Source organism: Pezoporus wallicus, unplaced genomic scaffold (assembly GCF_028554395.1).
Source record: "Pezoporus wallicus isolate ANWC-B61680 ecotype Strahan unplaced genomic scaffold, APGP_CSIRO_Pwel_v1 contig_736, whole genome shotgun sequence".
NCBI lineage: Eukaryota > Metazoa > Chordata > Aves > Psittaciformes > Psittacidae > Pezoporus > Pezoporus wallicus.
In genome coordinates, this window is record NW_026639744.1 from 1011700 (window position 1) to 1039137 (window position 27438).

The 27438-nt window shown below is 40.6% G+C and overlaps 1 protein-coding gene across 6 annotated transcripts in view; it reads right to left on the reverse strand.

Annotated features, from left to right (window-relative positions):
• Positions 1-27438, reverse strand: part of CACNB4 (calcium voltage-gated channel auxiliary subunit beta 4) — a 112044-nt gene that overhangs the window by 3577 nt on the left and 81029 nt on the right. For 2 of the 6 annotated variants that reach the window (XM_057415659.1, XM_057415660.1), the window contains exons 2-12: positions 26921-27040; positions 26481-26603; positions 22467-22597; positions 20015-20091; positions 19629-19648; positions 19441-19521; positions 17218-17276; positions 12944-13053; positions 11175-11326; positions 9070-9165; positions 2385-2570 (exon numbers count right to left, since the gene is read on the reverse strand). In XM_057415659.1, the coding sequence (XP_057271642.1) occupies positions 2385-2570; positions 9070-9165; positions 11175-11326; positions 12944-13053; positions 17218-17276; positions 19441-19521; positions 19629-19648; positions 20015-20091; positions 22467-22597; positions 26481-26603; positions 26921-27040 (1155 nt within the window). Of the gene's footprint in view, positions 1-677; positions 731-1387; positions 1454-2384; positions 2571-9069; positions 9166-11174; positions 11327-12943; positions 13054-17217; positions 17277-19440; positions 19522-19628; positions 19649-20014; positions 20092-22466; positions 22600-26480; positions 26604-26920; positions 27041-27438 lie in introns of those variants that run through there. The other 4 variants (XR_008972938.1, XR_008972937.1, XM_057415661.1 and 1 more) reach the window with 4 other exon arrangements.

Sequence of the window (27438 nt, forward strand, 5' to 3'; positions counted from 1 at the left end):
CCCCTACACCTTCTCTTTAAATCAGACTCTTCTGTACCTATGCCATTCAGCTTCACCCTGATGACCTATGCCCAGAGAGTTAAGTTACATCAGAAGTTTCAGTTCTTAGTAAACTACGTTCCAAGACATAATGAGTAAAACAGGGATGGATAACTCCCAAGTCCTGATTAGGTGATATAAGAACAGACTGTCCCAGTGAATCTGTATCACTCTCAGGTGTGACTGTTACACGAGGCTCTGGGCTTTTGGTATTCAGTTCCTCCAGGTATCAGGCAAGAAGGAGTCGCAAGGTCATAAGAAGTATAAATTCTTAATATATCATAAGCACCCAAGCTGATTTAATTCCTAGGATTCACACGAGTGCTTTTTAATTACCACACTACATCTTTACACTTAAAACTGATGCAAATCCTTCCAAAGGCTTGAATTAGTATAAACCGTTTTTGTGGATAAGCCCTCCAGATGCTGGAAGTCTTTACTATGAGATAACCATGTGAAACATCAGCACTCTTTAAATGGCCCGAGCATCTGAGTGGCACTGAAAGCCAGATCCTGCAGTCTCTAGTTGGGCATCATTCACTCAGGGAGAAATTTACCCCTCTGCAGAGAACTAGCACCATTCAAGTCCCACCTAAGCCTTCACGATTAGGGTGAAGTGGGGATTATGTGATGCATACCTTCAGCCAGCCCACTGCACAGGGGTGATTTTCATCTTCAGTGTGAGTTTTCCCTAAGTAAATGGAGCAACATTTCACAGTTACTGCTGGTGTCCATTGATCAGAGAGAAATAAATGCCTGAAAAAAATTCTGTGGATACACCCAGTTTTCAAAATGAAACTGAAGAAGTGGAAGTTCTGCAGATGGCATTTTATTGTCATGAAGGGATGGAAAAACTGAAATTTTAAGGCAAGTGAAAATGGAAACAACAGTTTACATGTGCACATCATTAGTAACAGAACAGTGCTTGTGCACTCAGCCAGTGAGGAAACAGTGCCTTACTGATCCTAATAAAATCAAGCACAGCATTAGAAATGTGAGTATCAAGTAACATGCACCTCCAGTGAAGTACAATTCACTCACAGGAAAAAGAGCTTTATGTTAATTGAAAACACTGACCAAGGCATCAATTCCTTCAAAATTGTTACCTGCTTCCAGACACACTACAAGCAGAACAAAGGTTAAATTTCTCAGGTGAATTATTCATTACATGTAATTCACTCAGCTCTACTGTTGACATGTTAGAAAATGCACACTCCTAGAAAGTCACACACATACAGAACTCCTGAAATATTCAGAATTAAAAGTTTGCTGCAATCCTAGTGTTCTCAAGCATTCATAACTATTAATCAAAAACATTTTCTGTTTTCAAACTTAGTAAAGCACGTACTTCTCATTAAGGACTATTTACATGCCACGTTTGAAGTTTCAAAGTTCAGCCGTTTTTGAGCTATCCCTGTGGAAAAAAATGGTCAGAATTTTTTTCAACAGGTTAAAAAAATGTTATTTTATTCATACTCAAAAAGGTGAAGACATTTTGCTGATACAAAAGACAAGTATGGAAGTTTTTCACCCCAAAGTGAATGTTTTGTGATGAAGTTATGAGAATAGACATCAACAGGATCATCACAGGCACTGTTCTGCATTCCTAACTACAGCTCAACTGCACTGACATACTATACATGCTTATTCTCAACCAGACAGGTCACATTTGCAATGATGTTTTTTCCAGATTAAAAAAATGGGTCAATTTCTAATATGGCTACAATGCCACTTGATACGAGTGTCATTTAACTCTTCCTCAAGAACTCACTCCTTGCCAAAAAAAATTATGAACATGCTATTCCCCATTAAAGAGCAGTCGCAGTGCTTCAGCACTTGGATCATTTGACTGCTGTTTCACCAGTTAGAGGCTCTAGCTTGACTTCTTACTGCTGGTGACCAAACAGTGAATAATCATAAAATCACAGAATGATTTGGGTTGGAAGGGACCTTAAAGCTCATCCGGTTCCAACCCCCCTGGCACAAGCAGGGACACCTTCCACTAGACCAGGTTGCTCAAAGCCCTGTCCAACCTGGCCTTGAACACTTCCAGGGATGGGGCAGCCACAGCTTCTCTGGGCAACCTGTGCCAGTGCCTCATGACCCTCACAGTAAAGAGCTTCTTCCTTACATCTAATCTAAATCTCTCCTCTTTTTAAAAATTTTAAACTTTTAAAGCTTAAAGCCATTCCCCCTTATCCTATCCCTATGTGCCCTAGATAAAAACAACTGATAAAGCAAATATAAGTTATGATATATAAAACATATTATGCTATTTCCCCATTAATTAAAAAAATCCCCATCTAATCTGCACTGGGGTTTGGGGCTGAAATGTATTTACATACCTGTAATCCAGAGATTGCAGCAGGATATGGTGAAAGTGCAGTGGATCCTAAATTTCGCCCAAGGAGAGGAGTCATGGGTGTGCTACTGGTGGTGTGAGTAGCACGCCAATACGCCTCAAGATATTCTGCCAAGTGTTCGCAAGCATCTTCAAGCTGATTTTCATCCAAAATTACATCAAACATTTCCTGATCACAACAACAAAGTTCAGTTCATTACAATATCAGAGATATACAAGTTAAACAATTCTCATCATGGTAATCCTTTAGAATTTAAGAAAATAAGAATCAGAACATGGGATTGCAAAGGAAAATCATACAAGGGGGTTTCTAAGGTGATCAAAAGCTCTCAGAAATCACTGTATCCATTCAGCAAGATTCACTACATCTTGTGTGAGCCCCGCCACACTCAAAACATTCAAAACCCGCCTGGACACATTCCTGTGTAACATTATCTAGGTGTTCCTGCTCCGGCAGGGGGATTGGACTAGATGATCTTTCGAGGTCCCTTCCAATCTCTAGCATACTGTGATACTGTGATACTGTGACTCCTTTACTGAATTCATTTTGCTCCAAGATAGTAACTGAAGCTCAATGTCAGAGTAACATAGAGGTGCTCTGCACTGGTTCTGGATGGAGGATTCACACATACTTCTCTCATCCTTATTGTGAACACATTTCCAGTGATGGTGCCCCTAAACCTATTTCCACTCCAGTGAACATGGTTTGCAATTCTCTTAGCAGCAGAAACAGTATTGCTGCTTCAGAGGCTCCTGCAGGACATCCAGCTGTTCAGAGACTTAGAGAGACTCCTTCAGAGGCTATTGTTTTTTTAACTACCTCCAATTCTGCCTGTCTGGAGAGCCTTATCTATCTGACCTCAAATCTGCACGACCATGCAGGTACGATCTTTCCCCTACTAATCTCTTTACCAGGGGATAGCCCCTGACCATTAGTGCAAGTACCGGTCCCTGCCTCAGACCAGCTCACCATGCAAACCACAGGACAGTTCTTTACTAGTGAACGTAGAAGGAATTAAAAGCCACATGGCTCCTGAGCCACCCAAGAAGTCAAATGGACACTGTTTTTAGATTAGCAGCATGACAAGTGCTGATAACAAACAGCAGATACTAATCCATCACAAACTGAGTTTCTCAAAAGAAATGTTACCAGCATATTTTCAGCAGTGAAATCTCATACCTCATCTTTAATCTTAACTCGCACTTTGTGGAAAAAAATATTGTGAAAATAGCACAGGAAATGAAAAACAAGTGCAGGTGCTGCAGGTGTTAAAGAGTAACTGATACAAACCATACGTTTATAGATCTATCCAATACGCGCAGAGCTGACACCTCTAGAATAAGATGTAAAACTGCATGATGAATTTGTCATGTACCTCGATCACACATCTACCTTCTGCCCAAAAGTCTGGTCCAGAAGCTGCTAAGGTGATTTCATTTCTTTTAAAATATATTCTCTCCTGTCAGTACAGTAGAGCAACGTTCTCTCCTCTGCCAGCAAGCGTGGAGTCTTCTAATAAGAACACTCCTAACACTACATCCTTCGTACAAATTCAGTGTTTACTGATGCGTTTTTGTTCTTCTCTATCTATACCCTTTACACCCTCCTTCACTACATAAACACATGCTGATCCATTATGTATCCTATTATATCCCTCATCATCATTTCTGGAAGTTAGTAATTCAAACAGGAAATAAATGGATGGAAATAAAAGGATGTGGTTTGCTTACATATACTTTGCTTTGGAAAATATTGAAATTAAAATGTTACACTTGGAATGTAATAGGTGTTTTCTTCAAGAAAGAAAGGAATATTGTCATTTTCTGGTGTGAGACTAGTAAGCAATTTTCCTGCTCTGCTCATTCTTGGCATAGCTGGCCCACTGATTTGAAGGCCACTCTGGCTGGCTCTACAAAACTCAGCTTTGCAAGGGAGTTGCAATGGAGTTTTAGCAGCAAGCAGGTCAATTAATACTCCAACCAATCTTCTCCTGCTAAACTAGGGAACTGTTTCTCAAGTTTCTTTTTAACCTGTATCAGCTGATTCGGGAAGCTCACAAAATGCTGCACGGGCATAACCACACATGCTGCAAGGTGTAAGCGAGACAAAGAGACCAGCAATGGGAACACCAATACAGCTGCCCATAACTTCCTTTCTCAATTTCTAAGAAATGCACAGCTCATACTCTAGCTGACATACCTAAACCAGCCAGTTGTGTGATGGTATGTAGCTTCGTGATATTTTAACAGTGAACTCAATTAAAGTGCATTTAGGGAAGAAGAACTTTTAACAGTTGCAGTAGTACTGTCACCTTTTTAACAGTTAACTGTAAAATAAGGCTAGGACTGATAATGGTGAGCCTCTCTGGCTGTCACCTGAAGGTCACCTGGAGAAGCTGCAAAATTAGCAGGATCCTGATTCCAGACCTCTACGGTGTTTTACAGGGAAAATGAATTACAGAGAAAGCACTTGTTTTTTTTTCTTGCATTTAACAGATGTGCTCATAGCTAAACTGTGTTTGTTCTTTGTATTTGGGAGCAAAGAATCTTTTAAGGAGATGCTTGCTTCTACGGGTTGTGGAGTAAAGCAATTTCTTCCTGGTTCTCTTTAAAATGCATTTTATTCACCACAGTATGCTCTCTACAACATGCCTAAAATAGTTATGAGTATTTCCATATACCACTATTTCTGAAATTATATACATTAAAGCAGTGGTCTTTCCAGAAGAGGAGATAAAATAGTTGTTACTGCGCTCTGCTATTTCTGCTATTTTTGGTTTACTGTATAACCACTGTGAAATACCCTAGGTGCATCATCCCATGTTAGCAATGCAAAATAAAATGGTCAGGGCTACAGAGGCATCCTCCTCACCCACAGGAAAGCTTGGGAGAGGGAGGGGAAGAGGGAATAAGCCTCAGGTACAGCCCAGAGTCAGTACAGGTATGGGCAGTCCCAGATGGCATTTGAGATCAGACATGTGAGCTCAAGCCCTGGGGGAACAGATGCCCCAGCCAGAAGTGTAAGGATGAAGGTGTATCCGAGAAAGAGGAATTTGAACTTGTAGATATATCTTGTGTACTGGCTATTTTTAATTATACCAATGCACTTTAGTTCTGCTAGAGTATAATTTCTAGCATTTTTGAGGTTATATCAAATAGAGCACAAGGATATGTATCCTCTCTTTACACTGGCATGATTCTAAAAGTTTAAAAAAAATAATCATAATGAACTGTATACAACAAATGTACTTAAATCTTTATGGTTAGCACAGCTCACATTTCTTTGAGCCATAAATACTATTCTTGCTTAACGGAGTCATGCAGCAGTAGGCACAATTAGCACTGGCTTGAGCAGCATCAGTGAAAGATTAGCAAGGAATTAATAATGAAAGCAGTTCTGAACTTAAACATGCCAAAAAAGACAGCTATTTTTAACATGTCTAGACATTCAGCACCATCTGATTACTTAAGGCTGGCTCTCAGCAAACGAAAGAAAAGTGAGGGTTTTACGGTTTTCAAGTATCTTCATTTAAATACTCCTCTTGCAGGAATTTGAGCTGCAGGACAGATGAAGCAGGTCACAGTGCAGAAGACAGCAGAACCTTTGGTCTTAGCAGTATACTTTTACTTAATTAAGTCATGGATCAACTTTGTCCTTTAAACTAAACTTAACCAAGACTGTCATCTCCCTTCACATGCTCTAAGGCAGCAGTAATTCTCTTGAATCAAACAGTGCACAACTGATCAGATGGTTTCTCCATAAGCTTATGCCAAGTCAGAGTGGGAGGCAGCCTCTGAGCAAGTACGTTTACATGTTTGAAATCTGGATACTCTGAAATTTTAAAGTATTTATCCAGTGGGGTCTCACTTTGTTGCCTCAGGCAATAAAATACAATTACCAGATTGGGTGTAAAGGCAGAGTTTACTGGATCCTGAGGATGGACAATCTAAGTGCTGTAATGCAATGAACAAGGTACAACATGCATCCTGCTGCTGCATGTGGTTTATTTCCATCAATACAGCTATTTGCCTCATTTCAAGTGATGTGAGCAAACCTAAGTGGAATTAGGGGAGATCACTACATAAAGAGCAAAGACTGTCAAACATGCACAGGTTTCTCTGTGCAGGTGGAAAAATACATAAACCTTTCAAATGTGAAGAATGTGCAGTGCGTTGTTCCATGTGTAAGCTCAGTGGAAGCTTGGTGTAAATACCACAAGCTATATTCAGACAGGTGTAACTCCATTTAACTTGGCTTACACCCATTAGGAGTTAGGAAGGTATATGCTTTTCCAGAAATTATTCTGTAGAGTTTTGTTTCAGTTAAGGGGACCTGAATGGTTCACAGGAATTCTCAGTCACCATTTTTAGAGAGAACAATTTAGTAGATTACACATGAGAAACACAATACAGCTGAGCTCTCCAGAAGAACTTGAGATGGCTCAAACATCTTTCTGTGCTGCTCAAAGTGGAAAACAAGGATGAAAGAGTGAGCAAAGCAATCTACAGTTACTGTAACCAGAAGCTTACAGGTCAATGCAGTAACATGACCAGCTGGATGTATACGTGGACACCATCTACTAGTTTGGACAGCTGGACACCTGCAAGTGCTGCTGATGGAGCGAGGGGTACACAAAGCGTGGCTACAAAACCTGCACCCACAAGGGAAACAGCAAGCTGTGTGGGGCAGAGCTTGCACTGCAGGAACTGGAGAAAGCAAAGTATGCCCCCCCATATCCACACCACCAACAGCACTTTTCTGGATTATTTAAATTCTTGCTCTGTATCAGGCACAGGAAGAATATGAATCAGATTTCTCATTCTAGACATGTCCTTAAACCATTCAATTTTTAAGGAAGACAGAAATGTCAGTCAAGCCTGACATTTCTGTCCTTACTTTTCTCTGGTTTCTAAGACTTCAGTGTGAATCTAGCCTGAACATACACCAAAACACTACAAAACCCTGCAAAAATTCAGAATTTTCATAGATCCACATTAATTATTCTTCATTTTGTATCTGTCAAACTACTACGTGAACATAACCTGAACTCGCCAGCAGTGCCAGTCAGCTTGAAATGACATTTTTCAGAAGGCAAATCAGCACATGTGGAATTACCCCACTCTCTTGCTAATCCAAGGCAGAATCATTGGGCAGACCTGAGGCCACAGAGGCTGTTCCAGGCAGGCACACAGCTGCCGCAGAAACTGGCAGTCCCCATACACTAGCTAGCAATTAGGCGGGTCTGTCTGATGGCAAGAGCTACCTTAAAAAGCCAACCAATGGGCAAGAGAAGAGAGAAAGAGAAAGCTCTCTCCAGGTCTCCATTTCTGCTGGATGGAGTACCACCAGTCCCAGCAACAGCAGCTCTGGAACATCTGAGGGGCATGAGAGCACTGACCTGTGTGGCCCAGCCTCAATTCCAAACAGGAACATCTATTGCTGTAATTTAGGAGTGCTCAGAAATACCTGATTTATCTTCTTATGGCCACGGGGGACAAGAGAGAAAGAGGCTGTGAAGTCTGGCATCTTAAAAAGTATACAAGTGAAGTTTCATGGAAAGAAATCCTTGTGGATCATTGCTCCAGAACAGAAGCTTCATGAACTTTGTTACTTGCATCTGAATTAAGAATAAAAGCCATCTGAAATGGAGGCAGCTGCTTTAACATCTACATAACACAACAATAGGTCTTCTAGAAGCATTATCTGGGTATTAGGGTTTGGCATTCATTCGGCCTATCTCAACTCTCAGATTTGTTCCTAGACTGTTCCAAGACATCTCTTTTGTCAGCACTTTGCCTACATTCAGAGAGAACGATCGTGGAAACCTTTCCAGTGTCTATTCTGAATTTCTCTGAATTAATCTGATTTCTACTCAGTTCTCTGGCATGAGAAAGTTGGATAATCACCAAGCCATGGTGATGATCATTCCCTGACTGGACTGATCATTCCCTGGTATGAACAGTCATTTCTGTGGTACCAGACTGATGTTACACACAGCTGTTAACGCTGTAAGAACAAGTCCACATCCAAGTTTGCTTCCACTGAGTGGCTTTCTCTGTCACAGAAACCAGGTGTTGTTTTCAAAAGTAAAAGCAAGTTTGAGCTGTCCTGTCCAAACACTTGTACAGGTTTTCCCCACAGCACTGTCTGCCTAACTGGCTATCTAGCAGGACCTCTGGTCTTTAAGCAGCAGGTCATTCAGTGTGAGTAATAGGTATCTTTGATAAAATGGTTTGTGAGCGGTGGCTCTGATAGGTACCTGTATGGTGTGTCTGGACTCACTGCACAGCTGAAGGAAAGTCCTCTGCAGCCTCCTCCCAAGCCAGGAGTCTGAGACTTTGCCCCTTTGGGACCTTAAGATATTACTGCTCCACAAATGATGTCATTTGTTCATATGCTAGCAGATCAGTTTTCTACACATCATTTTTGACCTATGACCTTGCCAAAGATCATCACAAACCCAGCACAGGAGATAATAAGGATTAAAGTATCGCACAACTTGTTTCTTAGCAATAAAATCTGATCGAGAGTTGCAACTGCAGGGCTGACTGAATCACCATAAAGTGAAGTGATAACATATGAGCTTGGCTATAATCAAGGACCAACACAGCAGGAATCGTTAAAACTCCACGTATCACAAGTTCTTTGGCCTTTCTTCTGTACTTACTGGTGGGCATTGTGCAAGTTTATCGGCTGCCACCAACTGAACATTCAAGTGTTTACTTTGTGACTTTCCTCTAGATTTAATCAGCCGCTGCAAAACCTGACAGAGAAAAAGAGGAAAAAGTGAGCTTAAGAATCACATATCTCCATAAAGCTCAGCCTGCCATCCCATTGGAGGGTTTCCAAGTTTAAAAGCTCTCCTTCCTGATCAACAAAATTGGTAAAATTTTGTCCTTGAATAGAAGCACAAACCTTTCTGATAACCTCCCTGAAAGCTGCGTACATTGCACTCTGCTCACACTTCATCCCTCGCAAATATTTCAAGTGCAATGTAAATGGTAATTTTGCTCTCTTATACTTGAATAGGTTATTTTTGACAAATGTACTCTTCTAGAGGACCATGAAAATTATATGCATACAGAATTATACTGGATTGTTGCAGCACAACAGTTGCTGCAGCAAATTACATTGTGTAGCAATAATACTGTTACTTAATCTATTCTGAAGTGTATTTTGCGCACAGAGATATTTTACACACACAGTTTATATCACTCTTCTTTTTTCCTTCCACTGTGTTCATTACCAGAACCTGAGGGGTGGAAAACTTAAGAATCCTAAATCATTCCTCTGTAAAGTTTCAAGGAAAATTACAAGATCACAGAACAGGTTTTTAAGTTGGAAGGACTTCTAGAGGTCTGTGTGCCAACCCCTCACTCAAAGCAAGGCCAGGATCAGATTGCTCGGGTCTTCATCCCGCTGAGTTCTGAACACTTTCAAGGAGACCCCACTACCTCTCTGAGCCAGGACTGACCCATCTTTGTACAGCTCAACATACGGCTGATTCTCTGCTGCAAGGGGACACTGCTCACTCCTCTCCAAACTGTTACCCACCAAGCCCTCCCAGGGTCCCTGGTTGCAGAACTGCCCCCAGCCAGCGAGCCTCAGCCCAGCTGGAAGTAGGAGGCTACTCCAGCCCAGGCAAAGTAACTGGTATTTGCCTGTGCTGAACTGCAGGAGGTACCTGATAGATCGTTTCTCCAGCCTGCCAAGGTCCCTGTAGATGACAGCCCAGTACAGATTCCCGAGTGACACCCTGGCAACCAGCTGGACTTTGTACCTCTGACCAGCATGCTGAACCCAACAGGTTCTTGGTGTAATCCAAGAAAGGCTTTCATGGGCTCCTGCTGAACAGACCCCTGAACAAGCTACTTCTAGTGCCTAGGTCTGCAGTTCTGTTAATTGTACTGCTCACTTCTCTCAGGATCTTAAAATTCCACCATCTCATGGTTTCTGCAGCCAAGTTTGTCCTAGACCTCACAACTCTGTCCAGTTCTTCCTTTTTCCACCCAGAAGCAGGTCCAGCAGAACCTCCCCATCTCTTGCAGGTTATCTGCACCAAGAACCATGTGCCAACATGGCTCTCCAGAGTGCCACAGTGGTCACTCCAGCAGGTGTTGGGCATATCCCACAACTGCTCTGCTATTCCATGGGATCCAAAGTCTCTGTCATGACTCTAGGCCCCCTTCTGGACTAATAGCCATTATCATGGTAGGGTCCATGCTGTGCTCCTGAGCAACAGTCACATTCCCACTGTATGGCAAGAGCTGGCCCAGTGGCCAACCACCATGCCCTGGTGGAAGCCACAGACAAAAGCACACAGGCTTTGTTTGTGATCAACAGACAATCATCATTCACTGCGTGGGGAGTGGGCAAAGGGCCAAGTGCCGTCTCAGAAGCTCAGCTTAAGGTTAGGGCTTGTGGAGAGACAACCCAGAACTACAGCTGTGTTGTGGAAAGAGGGCTGCAAAGGGACTGCCAAGGGGAACTGAGAATTACAGGAAGAATTTGCTCATCAGGAGTATTTTTTGTCTACTTAACTGGTGGGTTCCTTCTCTAAGGCTCAGCCTAAGACTTTGTTAATGTTTAGGGCAGAAATAAGAAATTGCATCAGACGCTCACTTGTCAAGTCCTCGATCGAAAAAAAAAAATCTTTTTTTTTCTCTTCATCTTATTCTTGATTTCTTCAGGTGCAGGTATCTCACTGCTCCCTCCCACACTGCCCTCCAGGTCCCTCTCAAACGCACATTCTTTAAAGGTGAGATACATTACCTTTGGAGAAGACACCTTAACATGGACAATAATTGGTGCTAAAGATGTCTTGATAAGTTGTGCAGGGTGATTGATAGTGTCTGCATCTAGGACAACCAGTTGTAAGGACCTTGCCAGCTCAAAGATTCTTTCAATTTCACTCTGTACTTCAGCTAGCAAAGGAAAACAAACCAGGTGAAAGCCATTCGACCCCAGCATTGCATAAGACAAAAATATCATCACTCATTTATTTTCACAGAAAGTATGCATTCATTATGTGAACTCCATATGTGAATTAAAGTAATTGCCAAAAACCAACCTATTACTCAAGGCAATTTTTTAAATAAATATTACCTTCAAGACAATTCTGTACAGACTATGTCTGTACTATGTTCCTTTATAATATCAGTGTATTTAAAGACTGCGTATGATTAAATATATGATTCTATTAACAGAAAATAGACATAAATGCATTTTAAAAATCTGCTAAATAGCTTTTTTTTTTTAATTTAGAGAGAAAACAATGTTTTAACAAATGGATATTTCTTAAAACTTTTTTTTTTGTTCTTAGATTGCAATTCTGATTTAACTTAAACAAGAGTCTGTATGAAAAACAGAACTGTGACTTCCTAATTCTATAACGACAAGAAAAAGCTTACGTTAAATAATCAGCAGAGCATTATTTAAAAAGACAGTAATGGCAATGTTCGTAACAAAGCACTTTTGTCTGTAGAAAAAAGAGCAATTTATTTCCATGCAAATTATATTTCTGTTATTCACTATTCTGACCCTTCTTAATCATTCACGTGCACAGGACAAATTTTAAATAGATAAACTCAGCACAAATTGAAGCCTGTAAGTTATACCACCAAAGCACAGAAGATCTGTGTGCCAGCAACTCACATGCATTTAATCTGCCTGAGAGCTGTTCCACAGAGCAATGTGTGTTCACAGGCACAAAATGATTCAGTACTCATCTTTGCAGCACTTAATTTTGGGGTGCTATTCCTGTATTAGAAGGCCAGCTAGAAGTGAAGTGTCCTATGACCTACACCTCTAGTTCAAACAGTCACTCAGGATGTCAGAGAACTGGGTTTAAGAGCCTTTTCTTCCTGAGAAGGCTGAAAACCAACTCCTTCTAGGATGGTGCCCCAGAGACCAGCTTACTGGTTGTCATGGTTTAAGCCACGACACTGGCACACATATAATGCTACACACACATTTCCACCCTTGTGAAAGAAATAAAAATTCACCAGGCCACTGTAACCCAGCAGTCATGACACTGTGAGGAGAGGGTGGGAAGACCTAGAGTCTCATGGCCAGACAGCAAAAATAAGCTGAAGCTGTTGAACATTAAATACAAAACAAGTCCCAGGGTCACGAGCACCATGTCTCCTTGTCTGGACAAGGTGAAAAGCTATTTGGCACCTTGTAACATGGAATTGAAGCACAGGGCTGAGAAGAGGGAGCTGTGAGGCCAGCTCACCTTGGAAGGAAAGAGCAAACCATACTATAGGCCCCTAACTCATCTTTTACAAACAGCACCTGTAATACTGCTTGCTCTAGCTCAGGTAATTGCTTAACATGAGGCTAACACAGTACCCTGTGCTCTGTTCCCCCTCAGTTAGCAAAAATGTCTCCCATTTGGGTATGTGGAATTCAGAATTGTACACTAGAATGCTGTAGATACATTTCAAATTGCAGAACTGATGACATCCTGAATGCTGAAATCCTGCCACTTTCCTCAATATGCAACCATATTCATAATTACCTATGTGTCAGTGTCTTACCTAAACTGGATCTTGTATTTGACCGCTCAATTATTGCCCTCTTGCTTGGATTATTTAGAACAGACCTCTTAGCAAGAGAAATGTCAGCTGTCACTCTAGTTATTGATATCCTATGAGTAAGAACACACGACAGAACAAAAACACAGTAGTCAAATTTCCAGTGCACTGTGCATGACTTACAGCTACTTTCTATTCCAAAGTGAAAATACAATAAAATACCATCCAGACATGTTTTGTAGGGGAGTTACATCATCATTAAAGAACAATTTAAGATAAATTATTTCCTACACTACTGTAGACTCTGGCATATATTTTCTGCTATTCTACTTAACGCATTAGTTAACTTCTCCTCCCTAACTAAGTCATCTCCTACATGATTTTATACAGCACCGCAAACACTACAAGTTAAGCGAGTCTTCAGGCATACAAAACAACAGAGTCGTAACAGTAACAGCCCTTCTCTTCCCAGATAGTCAAACCATTGATTAATCCTGATATTGCTGGGATGTAAGGAAGGGACACATCTGGACACCTGAGCAGACCATGTCACTTATAGCTGAGTGCCTGTGAGTCACTGAACAGAGCTCCTTGCTTTGGGACATTGGTCCTCCAACAGACACCCTCCTTTTCCAGACAGGGAGCTCTGCTGATCAGCTAAATGCTTGGCTCCTGGTTGAACAGGAGAAAAGTAAGTTGAGCCACAGCTCTCTATACTGCTGAAGCCTGCTCTTTCATTTAAGGAAGGTGATTTTTTTACTTGACCTGTCAGTAAGCTAACAAGAGACAAAGGGTTAAAAAACAAAACCACACAATCACTTCATGTAACATTCATTTAGGACGACTGTGATGAGCCAAGGAGCCATGAATAATGAAAAGAAAGCAGGCTGGAAATGACTAGCAGCTATTCCACAGAATGTAATTTCACTTAGAGATGCATAAATCTTATCAGATGTAGGGTTAAAAAGAAGTGCAAGTATTTTTCTATATAATGCATAAATAAATAAACTGCCAGAAAATGCAGTAGAGACCAGAAGTATAAATGAATTTAAAAAAGAAATGAGAGAAATTAATGGATCATGGGTCTAGAAGTCACCACAACAAAGTGACAGTAAAACATGGTGGTCCAGATCACATCTCTGGCTCAGGGAGTTCTTAGATCTCTGACTGCTGGAATCAGAGACATGTAACAGAGAAAGGACTGAAAATGCTCACCCACTGTGCCAGATATAGGAAACATTTCATTCTTCCTGAGTAAGAAGTAATTCTAAGTATCGCTGTTGCTGAAAGATGTTAAGGGAAAAAAAAGTGCCTTTGCTATGTTTTGTATAGAGTCAGGCTGCTCTATGCAGCAGTGGTTAAATACAATCCATTTAGAAAATGATACTGTTAGAGCCTCTGCAGCAAGCATTCCCTGAAGGCCTCCTGTCAGACAGGCTTTAGCAGATTCCTTTCAGCTGGCCCGCACAGCACAGCACTCAGGCCTTTTCTTTAGTTCACTGGCCAGAAGAGGATGTTGCAGTTACAAAAGAAGAAGCTGACAGAAACCAAGGGTATTAAGACATGGGAAAGGAGTCCTGGTAGTATAGGTCTTACTGGAGTCTTTTGAAAAGCTCATGCTTGGACAGTTAATTCCTTTCTTGGTAACGTGGACCTGTCACAAAATTGTAGAAGAGACGGAAATAAAGGAAAGTGTTGGGAAAAGAAAAACTGCAAAGCCATAAAAGTTGGCAGGAGGATGAAGCAGCAGCATTTTTCTGAAGTTACTCAGAGCTAAGTCACTGGTATCAGCTTGCTTGTGGCATTTTACTTTTTCAGTGATGAAATTTCATACTTCTACCTGATATAGTTGCCAGTATTACTAATAGGATTACCAAAAAAATACCTCTCTCCTGACAGAATCTCTCCCTTTTACCACTTTGTGCAGACCAAGGGCATGGTGGGAGAAAAGACAGAAGAGCAAGGCAAGGAGCAGTCCTGCCTCCCATCAGTTCAGGCAGCCTAAATGGGTGCATCTAAGTGTGCTTTACATCTCCTCCTCTCTATTTACACACTGCTGATGTTCACGGATCAGGCCTCTACTGAGTACATAAGATCTTATCACCATGTTCCAGTATTTAAAGGGTAGCTACAAAGAAGATGGAGACTTATTTTCACAAGGAGTCATAAGGAAAAGATAAGGGGTAACGTATATAAATTACTACCGGGGTGATTCTGGTTGGACACAAGGGGAAACAATCAGTCATGGGAATAATCTCCTCAGGGAAGTGGTAGACTCAACAACACTGGACACTTAAGATCCAGCTGGACAGGGTGCTGGTCATGCTTTGCCTAGAAGGGTTGGACCAGATGATCCTTGAAGTCCCTTCCAACCTGGGATCTAGATTCTGTGATTCATATAGGGCATAAAAATATACCTTATAAAGGATAGACTCATAGCAATCACATTGTGGCAACTGGAGATGACTTACCACTTCCAGTTGCCATGGTTTCCTACTGAAAACAATGACTCTCAATGACAGGCATATACCAACAGCTGGAAGAGAACATAATGCTGTGGGGTTTTGTAGCTATATGTACTGTGAACAGGCACCGGGGCTCACATGGTGACCTGCAGTGGAACCAGAGCAGTCACAATGCTTGGGAGTGGGGGACGCTGACAAGGTGCACAAACAGCTCAGAAAAGTGATAAATTTAAATGCAGGCTGCCACATACAGTGCTTCATCTGTCAGGTTTTAAATCAATCACTACATTTGTAGGACCTGCTAATATCACTTGAGCTGGGCAACAGAAGTAGGGAAGGAGATGAGGTATTCTGCATGGAAGTTGACCATTAAACATTTCATCTAAGCTGCTTGTGGGTTAGTTCAGCACTGCCACCTCCTCACTGCACCCCAAAGGTACCCCGACCATAAAACTTACTCCACCTTTTCTAAACAATAGACACTATTCATTGTCCTAGTGCCGATCTTCTAGGTATTTTCAAAGCTGACTTACTGTTACACACAGTATAAACTCCTTTCCACAGCTAGAATATACTGAACAAACTAGGATGAAGGAAGGGCAGAGCATCCCAAAGATGTAGCAGACACCTATGATTACTGATGAGCTACAGTGGAAAGGAAGAGATGCCATGGACCAAGCCTATGTTCCAAGCAAATAAATCCAAATTATCCTTCTCACAGCTCATCTGTGTTCCAGCTGAACAAGATGAACCCTCCTTACAGCTTCTGAAGTCCTGACATACTTTTTGTCTATATTTTAAGTTCTCGGCATTTCCTTCTTCAAACTGCCTTTTTAAGTGTTTTTTACTACCAAGAATATTTAAGAGTTGATTTTTTCTTAGGTGTTGGTCTGAAGCACTGCTCTGCACCTCGTTAAAATCTGCTGTTTCTGATATTTATTTCAGGGCTAGGGTGTGATTAGTTTTATTTAGAGAACATCCTGCTGTAAAAGAGCCTGGAACTTCACAAGCGCTGGAATGAACCTAGCCCAAATACAGCAAACCTCAAAATAAAATCAAGAGGCGCTTATTATTCACACTTCAACAGCTGGCTGAGCTGGGTCCAGCAGCACACACACTTTTGCATCCAATGGTTCAGGAATTTTCACACCCCTGAAGGGCTGTGAATAAAACTGTACTTCCACGTGCAATCACTCATGCTTTCTCACCTGTTCCATGGCATGAAAGGAACTGGGCAGCTCTTTGAAAAATTAGAAAAGAAGGGCAATCCTCTCAGTTCAGTTTACCCAATGCAGAGTCAGCTCAGTGGCTTGGGAGCTCCAGGGGAAAGAGGGCCAGCAACGACCTAGGTGCCAGGCTCTGCCAAAAGGGCTCTAGCCTGAGTGGCACCGTTCCCTCCAGCTCCCAGCTTAACAAGGGCCACAGCCCACCTCCAAGGGCAACATTAAAAACCTGAGCCTAGTAAAATGCCATCTTTAAAGATATTTTGGCATTTCCCATGTTCCCCAGTCACCTTTCATCTCAATTTCTCCTGTAACTTCAGGCTGGTAAGATAATGAAGCAGAATTATGCTGTTAAACCTAAGAAATCCTACTACAGGCACAGCAGATATGGAGATACATGCACTTTGAGTAATACATCAGCTGTGCTCCACTCCACAGCTGGCTGCATTTCAGTGTTGATACAGAGCCAGTAAATCAGATTTGAACATGCATCAATCTTCTTACATTAAAAATAATAATAAAAAAGAAAATCGCTAAAAATTAGTAATGCATGGGGAGGAAAAAGCATGAAAAGGACAGTATGTCTCACCTCCCATCAAACCTGTGCTTCAGGAAGTCAAACAGAGCTTTCTGCATCATGTCTGTCACCTTTGCAGAGGTGAGGAAGATTGAACAGGAAGGAATGACAGGGAGAAAAAGAAGTCAAATATAAGAAAAGAGGTAAGTAGAAGATAAGGATACTTCCAACAATCAATACCATTTATAGGCAGCAATCATTTATTTTTCATGCTCTCCGCAGCACGCTTTGTAATAAATACTTGCAAGTTTTCTGACTCATTCTCCAAAATACGGAACGGAGGACGTGAGAGCTGTCACTCTTTCTGCTCTTGTCTTGACTTGCACTGAGGCATTAGGGCACACCTCACCACCTTCCATAGCAATACCATATCCCAGCAGGCTTCAGAACACGTCAGAAGCATATCGGACTATTCAGTTGAACAGAACGTTTGTTTTTTCCAACAGTAACATTATTAGAATGGACTTAAAACTCCAGATACAAGATTTATCATGTTGGATGACTGTTGTAACAGAAGAGAAAAACTACTCTCAGAGAAGCGTGGAAGCAGAAAAAATGGATGCTCCTATTCCTGTATATGGTAAAGCATCCAAGAGGTGCCCAGCCCCAACAGATGAGCCCCAACAGGTGTCATCTACTTTTCTGAATGAGCTCCTTGTCCTTTTCAGGACAACTCAAGCTGACACCTATTACCTGCCAGTTCTAGACAGGAACTTAAAGCCCCCAGGTCTTTGACTGTTTAGCTTTCCTAGGTTATCTTTCAAAACGGTTCCTTCAGAATTTAGTCAGAAAAACAACAGTCACAGGAATTTTTTCACATAAATTGTAAAGTAAGATCAATGAGCTTGTTATGTAGACCACTGTTTGTAATTGAAATCAATATCCTATGTTACCATTTATACACCTTTATATGTCCAAAATGTCACATTTAGTATTATTTTTGCAAACAAAGGAAGGATGGTATATATATACAGGCATGTATTTTCAAACAGCCTCTCTCCCTTCCAACCTTGAGAGTCCCTAGGCAAATTAACCTGTGGTGCAGCACCTTGGAAGTCAATGGTTGAAATTCACTCCTGTCAAGAAACATCATCATAAAATCAAAAGGTAGAGAGTAGAACACAAAGTACCTGCATTGCTAAACTACACTTCCAATCATTCTCACAACAAAACTCAATGCAAGAACACTGCATTATGCTAATAATGGTACCATGCTGTAATCTTCCAAAAAGAATCATTCCAGTATGTTTAATAATATCCTGTAAAGTACTAACAACATTAATTAGGCTAAATGAAGTGTATCTTTGATTTTATGTTCATGTTTGTTTAGTTTCCAATTCAGCAAAACACTTAACAGATGGTTAAGTTCACTGAAATGCCCTGCTAAAAGCCTATGCTCATTTAGCACGTGTTAAATGCTCATTTGAATCTGCACCAGCCTTGAAAAATGGGTGTCGTGTTTATCTGTGCGTGTTATCATACCCACTTCTATGCTGAAATAACTTAGAAGGGTTAAAGGTTTATTTATATGTGTATTTCAGTATACTAATAATCTTAAAAAGTCAAGAAAACCTGATAATAATAGTAAGAATCTTTAGTTCCCAATTCAGTTTCAAGTGCTGGAGAACAAAACTGAATACACTGCTATAGTCCAGCCATTCATCTGCCACCACTGAATTTCAGGGAAGATGGATGCAAAGCTTCTATAAGTGAAAAAAGAAGAACAACGAGGAAGCTTCTTCAAAATTTTTGCTAATTAAGTTCAAAGCATGTGCTAGTCTGACTAAAATTTGACACGTATACAGAAGTTTAGGAGTTAATTTCACTACTCCAACTTCTTGTAGTGAAGACAAATTCTCCTTTTCTTACTTGATTTATCAAAATATCTGTATTGAAAATAATGGATGTGCCCTGTGCTTAAAGCAGTAAAAGTGCCAAGAGAGCACCATGTTCTTATGCTACTTATGTTACCTATCCATTAGCTGAGGTATCAAAAGTAACAGACACCGTTGTTAAGGCTGAAAAATATTCAGCTGGTACCCCACCTAAATGGTGCAAAGTGCTGATTACGCTCTTGGTTCTTATACAACATTTTTGACAATTATTTAAGCTAAGACTACTTTAAATTATATTTAAATTATCGTATCAAAACAGTCACACTGAACCACAATACTGTATGTACAAAGGAAGATCAGAGATAAGAAAACAGCAATTTCAAGTACTTAGACTACATACCTCATAGCCTTTCAGTGATGGACCCACCAAAACAACAGGCCTCATTGATGGTACTACATCATACGGGGGAATGTGTTCTGTCTAGAAGAATAAAACAACCCTTCAGATCATTAGTCAAAGAAGACCCAATCCTGGGAATTATGTTTTGGAATTAAATAAAATAAAATGGAAGCAAAAGTACTACTTACCACTTTCTGTTTCTGTTTTGCTAAAAGACCAAATGAGAACTTGGTTAAAAAAGCCACACTGTGTATAACAAACAAAATACTTGCAAACAAAAATTCCTTTGTCAGGGCACTCTAGATTTCTCTCAGTGCACCTCCCTTTTGGTCAGCCCTCTTTAAACTGGACATTCATTCCATTCTGGGGCACCTGCCACTTCTCCTGAGATTTTTTCCCAGTCCCTTAGCAACTGCCGGAAGTCTAGGTATAGATGTCTTTCTCCACCTCCGCACACAAGCAATCTCTGTAAAATGCCTTAATAAGTCAGCAAAGGGGGGAAACCTGCATTTTTCATGCACATTTTTTAAAATAGAAGTATTAGTAAGAGTTTCCTTAAATAAATTTGTCTTACCCGTGGAAGTAGGTGTGGCTCGAAACGTGCCAGAAACCATTTCTCCAAGACTTGAAGAAGAATTTCCACTCGATTTCCTATGGTATCAAAAAGAGCCCCATTAACACTAAGTGCCCAGAGATGCAAATGTGTGAGGTTTTAGGCAGCAGCTATGAGAAATTGCCCAATAAGAAATCAGACAGTAAAGGAGTCTTCACCCACATTCATGCTACAAAAAAAGCTTCCTCTGAAGTGACGGGTGAAGAGAACCAGACAGGGACAAGAGGAACCAAAGTCTCTGTAATTAAGTAGACCTCCATGGCTGGAAGAGCTGCTGTATACGGGCTATGAGGGGAGAGTGGGTTCCACTACAGACTGAACAAAGCTTTTCTGTTATCTGCCCGTAGGCTGGGAAACACAGAAGCTCCAGTCACAGGTATCTGCTAAACTCAGAGAATACCCCAGCTCTGCATGAGAGCCCCCACCCAACACTCCGCTGTCTTGCTCACCCAACACTCCGCTGTCTTGCTAGGTCTCTCTGCCAGCATAAATGACACATCTCTTGAGAGGTTTGAGATCTTAACTGGCGGTTTAAACAGCTTTTGTTGTGTAGCTATAGCGGTCCATTCACTGTACCTCCAAGCATCCAGCCAGGCAGTTCTGCCTCTGCTGTGCCAAGCCCTTCCCTCCTCTCCTTGCGTGATGCACCCAGCACAACTGCTTGTGCAGCAAACCCACAGCAGACTGGCAGGAAACTAGTTTGGGGAGGGAAAAGATGTTCAGGTGAATAAGCTTTGTAATCCAGCTCACTGCACAAGCAGCTGAGCAGGACATGGGAGGAGGGAAGAAGAGCTCAGGACAGAGAGAAAAGGACTGTTTAAGCAGTCTGATTCCCGCAGGTGACAGCCTCATGGTACAATCCATGTCTTTACATACAGACCAGCAAGAAGATACTACTTCCCATCAGTATTTTGCCTTTGCTTTCTTGCCATATGCTCTCCAGAGCAGGGATTGTTTACTCCTGCACTTGACAAATTGTTTGTGAACATATACTAGACTCTTGAAACCCTCTTTATTAGATTACTTTTCACTGCCTTACTCAGACAAAACTAGAGTTCTTCTTAATCATGTAGAGCCTTAGTATCACAGCTGGTCACAGCTTTTAAAGAAATCTTAAGGTACAGAAACTGTATGACTGTATCTAACAAAGGTGCTCAAAATAAATTATTTCATCACTATACATTACTTCCAATTTTATCATACAAATCCAGGAGTGTTAGTGCAGGCTCCTCAAAATCTTAATAGATATCCTTTACAATATTTCTGCTCTCTTTCATACTTGATTTTATTCCCAATATTCTCCATAGGTGAGATTAGAGAAAATCTTTGCAAGAATTGGTGATGCGTGGAGTCATGCCCTTTCACACAAGCAGAGAATTTTTCTAATATGCTGTATCTGAAGCAACTATGCTAAATACTACTAGTGTCCAGCTCTGAATTAGATAATCTTCTTTCTGTACATTGAGATACACTGGCTTCCTCTGAAACTATTTCAAATTTATAAACGCAATTTGGAAAAAGCACAGTTAATGCTGTTCAGTCATTCTAAAAACAATTCCCTAGATAGTTTATAGTTGAAACGATTCCTGACCTTGATTAAGTATATTAGTGTGCAAATTCCCTGACAGTACTATACAGGCTAAATTTATGCTCCTCTTACTGATATCTATTAGGTCCAGATTCAGTTGGCTCACATCTCTTCACAGTACTAAAGGTTTTGTTATCTGTCTGAACATTTAAATTTGGTTTTCAATTAGTGGGAATAATACATTAGTAGTAATTTTTAAAAATCTAAAAAAAAAAAAAAAAGTGTTTTCAACCAATAGAAGAGTGACTTGAGCGTCTTAACTGAGATTATGAGAAATCAGTTCTACTTCTTAGACCTGTGACCAAGCTTGTATTTTTCCAGGGACTTGTAATCTCCAGCTCTAGCAGCACGGAGACACAGAATGGTGAAGCTGGAACATGAAGAATAAAGCAGGTCAAATGACAAAGTTCATATTACAAAGGTTGAAAAGTCTGGTTTTGGCCAAAATGGAGAGGAAGACAAAACAGAAAGAAAAAACCCACAACCTTAAGAACACAACTGATGGGAAAAAAATATGGCAGGCTTTGGGCACCAACACTGACTTAAAGCCACGGGGATGTGAAACTCCAGCCCTTCAGAAATTTCTGTTGTTACTACTCATACTGTATTACTGATCTTTCCTAAAGTCAATACACACTTTTTTGTTGTTTCTCACTGTCAATATCTAACACGTCTAGTCTCTGCAAATATGTATTTTCATTTGGAATCCCAAATCAAACATTCCTCCAAATGCACTGCAATAAAAACAAATCAAGTGACCTTTGAAAATATTGTCTAGTGTCAGAAATGATTTTAAATTATTTTAAAAGGTTACAGCATTCTTACCCTCCATGGAAACGTCCTCTCTTCTGCTCCTGCTGAATGCGGATATTCTCCAGTCTAAGCGGGCTTGGAATAAAGCCAATCTCGCAGCCCTCTTTAACCAGCCTTCCTATCCACCAGTCATTATTATATTTCTGGAACATAGAAAGGTTACTGGCTTCAGTTCAAAATGCTCCATGTCTGAAACTCGGTTTTTCACAATCCTTAACTCCATGCTGATCAATGAAACCAGACTCATACTGACACCTGAATGCTGGGCAATCCATGTGAATCTGAGTTAAGTCAAAGGTATTTGGAAGGTTAATGTGTTCTTTGCAGCCAGACAGTGGAAAGCAGCGTTATCTGCAGCAGTACTGGCTTATCTCTTAACTGCCCCAACACATCGTGTGTGCTGTGACTTTTCCTCTAATGTCACCCACTAAGGTGCTGAGTATGATGGTGATTTAATGAGACAAACCAATTTCTGGTGAAGAAAGGCCACCAAGCTATGTCACAGCAGCCATATAAACCAGTCAAAGTAACATCTTCAGATCACCATCAAAACAACAGTTAATGGTTCCTTGTAAAATGTAATGGTCTACACCAAAGATACCATCACCACCACTGCCAGTTTTCCTCCCTGCTTTCTAGATATTTGTACGGATGTTATTACCATGTTATCCCTTTGGAAAAACCTCATCTAGTGGAAAAGCTATACAAACACCATTCTAGAAACCCAAATAAAGACAAAATTATCCAAGACAACATAGAAAACTTACCAGCTTCAGCAGTGAACCAAACCCACATCTGGTTATGCTATGGCTATGCTCTAACCAAAATTGCGACACCTCTCTACAAATGAGGCTTTTATAGTGCCACTGCCTAGAAGCAGCTAAACTCTTTGAAAGCATACACTTTTAAATGTATGATAGCTGAAGAAAAATTCACCTTTATGAAGAAACTTAAATATATACCTGAAAGTATAAGATTTAATTTTATCATTAACCTTTAGTAACACATTTTTCCGCATTACTGGAAATCTGCCCTAACTTTAATGATGGAAAGATGAAAAGTGGTACCATAGTGGATGTCGCAGTGGAAATAGATTTGTTGTAGCTGGCTGCCAGCAGAGCTTTTGAAGAAAAATATCTGAAAACCTTACATTCTGCTACACTTCATTAGGCACCTCAGTGTTCAAAAGAAACATTAGTTTTCACAACTGACTGTCAAGTCATCAAGACCAGCATGAGTGTACCAATTTGCTTGCATGCCTTAAGGAAAAAGTTATCACAGAAATATCTTAAAAATGATCAGTTGTCTTGGCTGCATATTCTCAAGCCCTACTTCTTGCAGAAACACATAAATACCATATCCTAGTTGTCAAAGATACAACAGTCTCTGAAACATATAGACCCTCAGCATCTTTGAAAAATAAATTAGCCTTTTTATTAACCCACAGACACCAGTATTACATATATAGCTAAGGGAAATGCAATCCTTCTATCCTCATCTTGAAAACCTGTCCTCTTTATATAGCTGTTATTTATGCAAGATGTTCCATTATTTTAGCACTTCAACTTTTTAAGTCTCTATTCTTCATGCTATTATGACCCCAATTCAGAAAATGTCAGTAATTTCAAGTATATAGCTTCTGCTTAAGTTGACAAACTACTTGTGTTCTTTAAAACAGTCAAATACTTCCATATGTAGCATACTGCTGCTGTAAATCAGAGAAATCCATTGGATTTCTGTATCCATCTGTAAATCAGATGGACTTAAACCACTGCAAAAGCTGAGTTCCATGAGCACTACCCATTCTATTTTGGTTCTAAATGTACAGCTTGAACATGAGAATCTTTCTTCCATTAGCAGGTCATGAACCTCTGGGTGATGCCTCTAGACATGACATCAGAACCAGTGTTATGCTGAGAGTATCTGAACAATGCAAATGATAACAATGCAGCAAGGAACACAGGGCTATTTGTGTTAGGTCATTACCTCCCATATGTTATTCTTCGCATTCAGTATGTGGGAGGACTACAGCTTGTTCCTATCCGTTGCCATGCCCATGCTGTCTTCTGCATTGTCAATTATTGTTGCCATTTCATCTTTCAGTAAGCATATAATATATAGTCTTGGAGGAGACAGATGAGACATACAGGACACACTCTCAGTATAGCAACTCACTGGTTACTGCTGATGTTTCATCCTGCCAACAGGGTGACCTTACTTCTTACCTAGTTTAGCGTTATTCTAAAATCTGGAACCATGCTTGTTCTAGTCCAAGCAAGCCTGCCAGATCATTGAAAAACAATTTCTGCAAAGCCTTTTTCCATGCAGCTAGACTCCAGCATGGGGAGTTTTCCTGAAATTCCTGAAATCCTACTGAATTACAGCCACAGCTTCAGGCAAGCTGAAGGTTTCAGTATTAACAAAGAAACTGTGCTAAACCCTTAGCAGTGCTGACAAATACCAGTAAGCCATCTGGTTTACAGTTTAGTGGCAATGAGATCCTGGCTACTTAGATCTTGGGAGAAAACTCACAGAATGCCAAGACATGGACTTTCAGCACTTCTCTGGAAAAATGTTCAGGGCAGCATGGTAGGAGCTTAGTACATTAAATTCAGTCACTGGCCTGAAAATAAAGGTAGCTACCTCCTAGGTAAACCAAGATCAAACACTAGTTTTAATAGTGATGCACAAAGTTACATGAACACTGGGCAATGGAGACTAGAAAGACAGACTAGAAAGGGTATGTTTCTGGTGTGGGTGGAAAAACATTGGGGAAGGTAGCTGAGAATGTGATCTGAGTGCTGTAATGGATGCAGCTGACTGCATTCAACTTTGAGTGCTAACAAAGGACCTTTTCCTGATGGGAAGCAAATTATAAAGTGGTGTACATCAAGGGAGTTCAGGTGTGGTGCTAGGCAGAACAGAACACTTTCTTGGGGAACAAACAGGAAGGGCTGTTCTGCATGCAGCAACAGGCAGGTTCAGATTCAGAGGTCCAGCTCCTCAGCAGGGGTTTAAGCATAATTCCACACAAATAGAAACATGCAAAAGAAACAAACAAAAAAATCCAAATAGAATTTCCATCTGTTTACAGCAAATTGAGAAAATGGAACTGTCCCTCCCATGTCCTTCTCAGGAAGAAAGAATTTAAAGCAACCCCCCTGTTCTATCACCAATATCTGCCTCTAGAGGTGCAGAAGCAGGTGTTTTCCTCCTAAATGTGCTCGGTCTAAGGGAGATCAGTACTCTGAAGTGATGACTGACAATTATTCAAAGAAAGAGAGAAATGAGTACTGAACACCCTAAAACAAACCTAGAATGCAGAGATGAAAAATGTTCTTGCAAGCTGCAAGCTTATGTACAAACCTACAAAACAACAGGGGTTTATGCAAGTTCAGAGGCCTCGCTTCAGGTTAAGAGTTGCAGAAAATATGCTCAACACGAAATAAAATGTATTTTTCTCTACCACGGCCATACTCAGGGCTCATTTATTCCCATTCCTTTTTCCTTACTTTTCTTTTTATTTTATTTTCTTACAGTATTATTCTAAGTCTTATTTCCTCCCGTACAAGTCCATCCCATGCTTTATGAAGACCTGGTGTAACCTGGTGCTACTCCACTTTCTGATCAATAGAATCCCTTTCCATCATGTAATTTATGATCCATTAAAATCTTCATTTGATGAAAAGAATCTGAATCTACACTGTTGAAGGGTGTTTAAAGTATAACAAGATGTTACCTCCTTCCTGTGACATGAAAATCCAACAAGTCAGTAACATCAAGCATTAAAAAAGTGCAAGATAACCACACCAGGGTGCTGGAACTCCAAAAAGGCTGAAGCACCACCAACACATCATCACTAATCAGACGGATGTGCTGTGCTCTCCTGCCTCCACTCAGCTCTTGACTCTCTTATTAATCTGGTATGGTGGTATGGTTCAGCCCCAACTGTTTAAATCATAGTACAGTACTTGGCATGTAAAAAGATTCCCTTTCACATTCCCTTTTACTAGTTCTTGGTTTTACCTCTTTAATGTGTAGGAAGTCCTTGGCATCAAAAGAGATGGCAGTGCTTGGGACAGGAACATCTTCATCCAGAGCTCCACAGTAACTCACGTTAGTCTTAACAGCAAATGCTACTGGTTTGGACTACAAATAGAAACAGACATCACAAACAGTGGAAACTTCTGAATCAAGAATTTTATCAAATCACCAAAAACCTAGCAAAGGACACTTCCCAAATACAAAAAAAATCAGACCTAATAATTTCACACAAGCCAGCAGAGTTCAGCTTGAGAATATTTACACTGTATACCCCAAACATCTTGTCTGCAGGTAACTTCACTCAGTTGCCAAACTATTTCCAAAGACAGCACCTCATTATAAACCAACAGTGTGAAGTTTAACACTAGGCAAAAGATAAATGCCATGTAACTTAGTTATTACTGAAGCTGAAAAGAACATACCTTTGCCCTTTCAAGTTGTATAGCTGCTTGCTGTTCTCTTTCTTGGCGGACTGCTTCCCTGTCTTCTTCCAAAGAGACATCAGAGTCTGAGGGTCTGCTTGTGTACGAATCTGCTGAGCCCTGAAATTAAATTCATGTCACTAAGAAAACATACATTAGAAATAGGAACCCTGTCCCCAGTCAGATTCATGTATAATACTTTTAAAGTATTTATTTAATTCCTTTGAGTGGGTTTTACAGGAAAAAAAAAGAAATGTGCAGAACCTAGCAGAGAAATAACCCGGCTTTACTGATCAGGTGCACTAATCCAAAGACGAAAATCTCAAAGAAAACCTCTTTCAAAGCACTTCTTCACTTTCTTACTGACACAGTGAAATACAGCTCAGTTGCAGGCACTGTCCAGGAATCTTTATACTATTTAAATCCTGTTTGACAACTGCAGATTGAAAATTGTCAAGGGCTAGGTCACATCAAATATAATTAAGGTGTTACAAAGTTTGGTTTTAATCACTCCTCCC